The 7,327-nt window shown below is 39.2% G+C and overlaps 1 protein-coding gene across 5 annotated transcripts; it reads left to right on the plus strand.

The window, feature by feature from the left end:
* The first annotated feature begins 44 nt into the window (after positions 1–44).
* LOC121451240 (zinc finger protein 120-like) lies at positions 45–7,089 on the plus strand. Of its 5 annotated transcripts, none has more exons than XM_041656701.1 (3): positions 45–404; positions 3,716–4,382; positions 5,699–7,089. In XM_041656701.1, the coding sequence occupies exons 2-3, from the start codon at positions 3,836–3,838 to the stop codon at positions 5,731–5,733; spliced, it is 582 nt and encodes a 193-aa protein (XP_041512635.1). In that variant the 5' UTR covers positions 45–404; positions 3,716–3,835; the 3' UTR covers positions 5,734–7,089. The 5 variants fall into 5 exon arrangements, with proteins under 5 accessions (XP_041512635.1, XP_041512636.1, XP_041512637.1 ...); XM_041656702.1 differs by having other exon boundaries at positions 3,716–4,280; XM_041656703.1 differs by having other exon boundaries at positions 3,716–4,280; positions 5,703–7,089.
* Positions 7,090–7,327: the final 238 nt, after the last annotated feature.

Genomic DNA, 7,327 nt, shown 5'->3' on the forward strand with positions numbered 1-7,327 from the left:
GCGCCGCACGCGCCGCGCAGGCGCTATCAATCGATCGCGCGGAGGCCTGGGAAGGGTGGCTCGTTGGGATCAGGACAGCACGATCCCGCGCCGTCCTGACCTCCTCCCGGAGGCAGAGGTCTAGAAAGTCTCTGTTACCGCGACTCGCGTTGCTGGAGAGTTGGAATGGGACTTGCCCGGGCTTTCATGCCTACGGGAGCCCAGCCCTTGGCGGTAGACGGCTATCGGTTCCAAGGGAAGCCCTCCGAGTAAGCGTCCTTTGGGGCGCGGAGTAGTCGTGGCTGGTCCATTTTGAAGCAAGAGCTTGAGCGAGCTCTGAAATCCACTCTTGGCCTCAGCTGTACTAACCCTCTCACCTGCTGATGGAAACCTACTTAGGAGAGGACGGCCTTGACCTAGCCGAGGTAGGAAACTGATTCCATACGTGTATGTGTCCATACACACACACACTGTTTGGGGCTGTTTACTTTGTTCCTGTGTGAAACTTTCTAATAAATCAGGAGCCAATGAACATTACAGACATTAAACCTCGAAATGTCTTCTTTCCAATGAAAACAATTAACTACACCACATGCCGTGTCACGCACCAATTAAACATGTGTCATCAAACATGGAAGAAGATCTTGTTAGAATAGAAATAGTAACTAGTGTGTGCTTTCACTCTTTCGGGCTCTCTAGTGAACAAGTAGTGTAGTTTCCCAGTGTGACACAGTCACTTCCGTTTTGACCAATCACAGTTTGGATTGTAATGAAGGGTTTAAGCGGCGTGTTAATCCACAACTCCTGCTTTCTATTGTATTCTTTTACCTCTCCTCTCACGCTTCTTGTGAGGTAATAAAGAGGGGACAAAAATTGTCTCATTGGCACATGAGAAACTAGGTCTCTAGCGGTAAACAACCCCAAACAATGTGTGCGTGTGTATGTATACACATACATACATACATAATCAGACCATTTACTACCAATTCGTACTATTCTCAATTTTAACCCCAGAAAAAAGAAAGTATTGCTGCAAAAACCAGTTTTCATCTCAAAGAGAATAAGATATAATTTATTCTGGAGTCATTATGAGTGACCATGACTTAGGAACACAGATTTAATTTATCCTAAATTCCGTGTTTCAGTGTGGAAGCAGTTTCAGAAAAGTTTTATACTTTTACAGAACTAAGAAAGTTAAAAATCAAAGTAAGTTTAGAATACATTGGTGGATATATCAGAGGTGGTTATAGCAAGATATGGGAAGCTTTTTCTAAAGGCCCAGGATGCAGTCTAATGATATTCTTAGCTTCTGGGTTGATAGAGCCAGTGGTCTGCTAAGTTAAGATTTCAAAAGGTTTATCTATTAGTCACAAGATTGTAGTTTAGACACAGAGGTGGGCCAGGAACGAGTGTTCCAGAGAGCATGAAACAGCCCAAGTGATGTTTGAAAGGAAATGGCTCCCAAAGGGAGTGGCGCTATTAAGAGGTGTGGCTTTGTAGGTGTGGCCTTGTTGAAGGAAGTGTATCACTGTTAGGGATGGGCTTTGAGGCCTCTCATGCTCAAGCTACTCCCAGTGAGACAGTTCACTTCCTGTTCCCTTCTGATCAAGATGTAGATAGCACCATGTCTGCCTGTATACCACTATGCTCCCCACTAGGATGATAATGGACTAAACCTCTCAACTGTAAGCTGCCACTTCAATGAATTCTTTTATTATAAGAGTTGCTGTGGTCATAGTGTCTCTTCACATCAAACCCTAAGACATAACCCTCTTAGAAACCCTAAGACAGTGAGTCTGCTGAATTCCAATCTCTCCCCAGTACTGTGGCTGTGATTGGTCCTTAAGACTGCAGAGCTGTATCTGTAGCCCGACAACTTGTAGTATGCTGTTGAATAAGTAAACATAGTTCTTTTTCTTGTCCTTGACCTCAGAGGGAAAGCTTTGTCCTTTCATCGTGGAGTAGGATGTTGGCTGTTTTTTGTGGACACTCCTCAGCATGCTATATTCCTTGTCTTAATTTGTTGTATCGTAATTTAGTGTTGAGGTGATTAGGTGCTATTTCCTTTATCCTATTTGCTAGTTTCCTGCTGAAGGACTTACTATAGGTCCCAGCTTCCCTTGCTGACTATGGTAGTCATCCCCACCCATTTAGCCATCTGTACACATGGGTGACAAGATGTCCCCTTGACCTGAATAAATATGGTTCCACTTAGATCAGACCAAGCCTGGCTTCCTGTCTTCTCTTTCTATAGATGCTTTAAAATAATAATAATAAATCTAACACTACAAATGTGTATACAGCTGGTTTTATATGTTGAACCACTCTTAAATTCTGGATAACCCAGTTTTAAATATGATCTTAGATTGGGTTTGCTTGTATTTTATTTAAAAAATTTATCACAATCTCTATTGATAAAGAATGGAAACCTATAGTGGGGCCTTGGTACCTGGGGTAATACTAGTTTCATAGACTGCTTGGAGATGTTTTTCCATGTAGTTTGATATAGTTGAAAAGTATTTTTGTGGAAGGACAGAATTACAATGTGAAGATCTCAGTTGGCTGCAACACCTCTTTAGCGTTAACAAGATTCCATCCCACTGAGGTGGAACCCAGTGATGGACTCATCACAAGAGCTGTTACACGGGCAGGAAAAAAGGTGTAGGAAGCAGAAATTAAAGAACAATTTAAAAAATTAGATTACTCAGTTACTTTCCTTGTAAGCTAGGACAAAGAATAATTTAAAATACAGTCAACATGTGTCTTTTATGTGAGGATTAAGGAGAGTGAATTTCCTTATACTAACTGAAACTAGGTTTTTTTTTTGTTGTTTTTTTGTTTTTTTGTTTGGCAAATTTGACTTTCCCCTTCATATCTGGGAAGATCAGATAGTTTTGAGTTTGGAATAAGTGGCTCCATTTTGGTATATGCTGGGCTATAGTGCAGTCTGGAATAATGAAAACAGCCTCCTACAGTTTTTAATGTTATAGATTGATAGAGTTCAATCATCTCTATCCATCTAGCTTTTCTTTGTGGATTTTTTTTTTTTTGATCCAAGTTCATTGTTTCTGTCTTCTTAGAGCCAGTCTGGGCAGTTTGTATAAGAATTTATTTCATTTTTATCTAGGTTGTTTAATATTTTCACAGCATTGTGGGTTGGACCCATGACTTCATATGTTCTACCCATAGCCCACTTTTCACACATAAGAGTTGTTCATAGTATTGTAATTCTTATTTCATTAAGTGTGCCAGGTAATTTTGTCAACTTGACATAAACTGAAGTCATTTGAGAGGAGGAAGGCTCAATTAAGAAAATGCCCCTATAAGATTGGGCTGCAGAAAAACCTATAAAGCATTTTCTTAGTGACTGATGGGAGAAGGCCAAGCCCATTGTGGGAGATGTCATCCCTAAGCTGGTGGTCCTGGGTTCTCTAAGAAAGCAGGTGGAGCAAGCCATGAGGAGCAATACAATAAGCAGCACCCCTCCATGGCCTCTGCATCAGCTCCTGCCTCCAGGTCCCTTCCTTGTTTGAGTTCCTGTCCTGACTTCCCTCAGTGATGGACTCTTACCTATGAGCTGAAGTAAAATTCCTCTCTAAGCTGCTTTGGTCATTATTTCATCGTAGCAATAATAACCCAAAGTAAGAAAGTAACTCTTTATTTTCCTTAATTCAAAGGTTTTTCAAAAAAACTTTTGGTTTTATTGATTCTTCTTCTAATCTATCAATTCTTTAAGATTTTCTTCTAGGTTTCAGGCTGGGCTTTGAAGAGGAGCTACCACCATTAGTGTTGTGTGCTGTGTCTTTGCATCTGCAGGAAACTGAGAAGAGATCAGGGCGAACTTCAACACCACGACATGAAGACAGTGACCTATGATGATGTTCATGTTAACTTCACTCTGGAAGAGTGGGCTTTGCTGAATCCTTCCCAGAAGAATCTGTACAAAGATGTGATGCTGGAGACCTATGGGAACCTAACTGCTGTAGGCTACAGTTGGGAAGACAAATATACTGAAAAATATTGTCAAAGTTCTAGAAGACATGGAAGGCATGAAAGAAATCATACTGAAGAGAAACTGTTTGAAAATATTCAATGTGTTAACACTTTTCCATATCACAGTCATCTTCAGATACATAAAAGAACACATGCTGGAGAGAAACCCTATGAATGTAATCAGTGTGATAAAGCCTTTGCATATTATAGTCATCACCAAAGTCAAAAAAGAACACATGAATGTAACCAGTGTGGAAAAGCCTTTACACGGCATAATCATCTACTAATACATAAAAGAAAGCATACTGGTGAGAAACCCTATGAATGTAATCAGTGTGGTAAAGCCTTTTCACAAAACAGTAATCTCCAACATCATAAAAGAATACATTCTGGAGAGAAACCTTATAAATGTAAGCAGTGTGGTAAAGCCTTTACACGTCGTAGTCATCTTGTAATACATAAAAGAAAACATACTGGAGAGAAACCCTATGAATGTAATCAGTGTGGTAAAGCCTTTTCACAACACAGTAATCTCCAATATCATAAAAGAATACATTCTGGAGAGAAACCTTATGAATGTAAGCAGTGTGGTAAAGCCTTTAAACGTCATAGTCATCTTGTAATACATAAAAGAAAACATACTGGAGAGAAACCATATAAATGTAAGCAGTGTGGTAAAACTTTTGTATGTCAGAGTAGTCTCAAAATACATAAAAGAACACATACTGGAGAGAAACCCTATGAATGCAACCAATGTGGTAAAGCCTTTGCGTATCACAGTAATATCAAAATACATGAAAGAATTCATGTTAGAGAGAAACCTTATGAATGTAACCAATGTGGCAAAACCTTTTTATGTCATGCTTATCTTCAGCAACATAAAAGAACACATACTGGAGAGAAACCTTAAAATTTAATCAATGTGATAAAGCCTTTGCATATTACAGTCATCACCAAAGACATAAAAGAAGACATACTGAAGAGAAGCCCTATGAATACAATAAATGTGGTAAAGCCATTACACAACACAGATATGTTCAATGCATGAAATAACTCACACTGGAGGGGAACCTTATGAATGTAATCAGTGTGACAAAGCATTTGTAAGTTAAAGTAGTCTCCTAAAACTTAAAAGAACTCATATTCATACTAAAGAGGAACCTTATGAATGTAATCAATGTGGTAAAACCTTAGCATGTATCAGTAGTCTTCAAAATACTGAGAAAAAAACATACTGCAGAGAAACCCTATTAATGTAGTCAGTGTGGCAGAGTTATGCAGTTCATGGTAGTCTTTACACAAGAGTAAACATTTACTATGTAACTGGGCTTTTAATGCCTGTACATATCACATAAATAAATCTTTGATGATCTGAAAAATGCATACTATAGGAAAAAATACTATGAAGGATTTGGTAAGATCTTTAGTTAATATATCTACATTCCATTACACAAGATAATTTTTTTCTGGAAAAACAAAACCTGGCAAGTATCAGCAATTTGTTAAAGAATTATGATGTCTTTGTACATGCACACTCACATAGACAAAAGCCTATGAGTTTGAATTATAAAGTAACCCTTTTAGATTTCATACTTCTTTTTAATCATAGGAAATAAGAAATCCATGAGTAAAACATTACGGGTATTACTAGTGCATTTTCTGTTGCTGTAATAAAGCAATGTCTCAGTCAACTCACAAAAGGGTTTAATTTGTCCCTTGGTTCCAGACAGATACAGGATCATCAAGAAAGTGACTTGGTAACAATTGTCAAACCTGGCAGCTAAAGCAAGACACTGCACTCTTACATCCTCAGCCTGAGCCGTGAAACAGAGAGTAGAAACTGGAAATGGTACATGACTGGAAACTCAGACCCACGCCTAGTGCCATATTTCTTCAGCAGGGCAGCATTTCCTAAAACTTCCCGAATGGGAACACCAGCTGAGAATTGATTTCAATCCTGATTCAAGCCTACATGCCAGCTTTCTTTTCATGAACTACTTCAATGAAGAAGAACTCTGCAAGCCTCTAAATGTCTCAATACCCGTTACAGGAGTGAATGCTTATGATAGAAAACCATTCAAGAGAGAACGCTTGTGTAAAGACTTGTTTAAATTTAGGTAATGCAATATCAGTGTGTCTTTGTTTGGATATGTACATTCTGATTCCCAAGGTTAGACCCTCAAAACATCTTGCAGCATGAATTACAGGAAGTTGCCAAAATTCTGTCTTTGTTCCTGAGAATGCTGAGAATGAGCTCAGCCATGTCTCTAGCCCTTTAAATATTTTAAAGCCTTGATATCAGGAACTAGGGAAGAACTCATACAAGAGAAAAATCCTATTTATGTAAATGATTTTGTAAAGAACTTAGATGTCACAGTTTCTTCAGGTTAAGGAAATAAAGCTTATTTCATCTATTTTCATTAAAGCCTTGAAACAAACTACATAGCATGTTGACTCAAGATTGATGTGGAGATCACTGCATTGTGCTTTCTAGTTTTCAACATTTGAGGTGGATATCAAAGTGTGCTATGTGTGTGGCACATCTATTTAGGCAAATTTAATTTGTGTTCCTTATATTCCTTCTGTGGCCTTTGTTCTTTGATTGTCCTTTCACTTAGAGACATATTTTTTTATTGCAATGTGTAGAATGGGATGCCCATCATCTCAATAGCCAATTGTTCATTTAAATATCGGGCAATGTGTGATTATTCTTTTCAAATAAGGGTGTCTGGGAAAGGGTAGTGGGTTGCCGTTCTATTTTTTTTTCATATTTTGACAAATTCCCTTAAGATGTTTGTTATCCAGCTGAGGTTGGATGCCAGTAACCTGTCTGAGACACAGTTGTACTCATGAGCCTTATTTGTTAGGCCCTGAGTAGAAGTCCCAGGGTAGATAATATATCCTCAATGTTTGCTCTATTGTCAACATGTTTTAAAAATGTTAACATTAAAATGCTTAAGAGGGGAGAATGTACGGAACACTAAATACCTCATGTGATGTGGGAGTGTCATATATCAATCTGTTGATTTCATTGGTTAAGTAATAAACAAACTGCTTGGGCTCATAGCTTAGAACATAGGTAGGTGGAGTAAACAGAACAGAATGCTGGGAGGAAGAGGAAGTGAGGTAAGATGCCTCAGACAGAGATGCCATGCTCCGCTCTCCCACGTGGACAGACGCGATTCAGCTCCGACCCAGGATGGACGTAGGCTAGAATCTTCCCGGTAAGCGCGCCTTGGGGTGCAACACGGATGATTAGAAATGGGCTAAATTGAGCCGGGCGGTGGTGGCGCACGCCTTTAATCCCAGCACTCGGGAGGCAGAGGCAGGCAGATCTCTGTGAGTTCGAGACCAG

The sequence above is a fragment of the Microtus oregoni genome, unplaced genomic scaffold (genome assembly GCF_018167655.1).
Source record: "Microtus oregoni isolate MIOR12 unplaced genomic scaffold, Mior012 000008F_ref0000371, whole genome shotgun sequence".
NCBI classification, from domain to species: Eukaryota; Metazoa; Chordata; class Mammalia; order Rodentia; family Cricetidae; genus Microtus; species Microtus oregoni.

Coding starts and splice junctions, on each gene's coding strand:
- LOC121451240 (XM_041656699.1), top strand. CDS start 3,836: ATGAAGACAGTGACCTATGATGATGTTCATGTTAACTTCACTCTGGAA.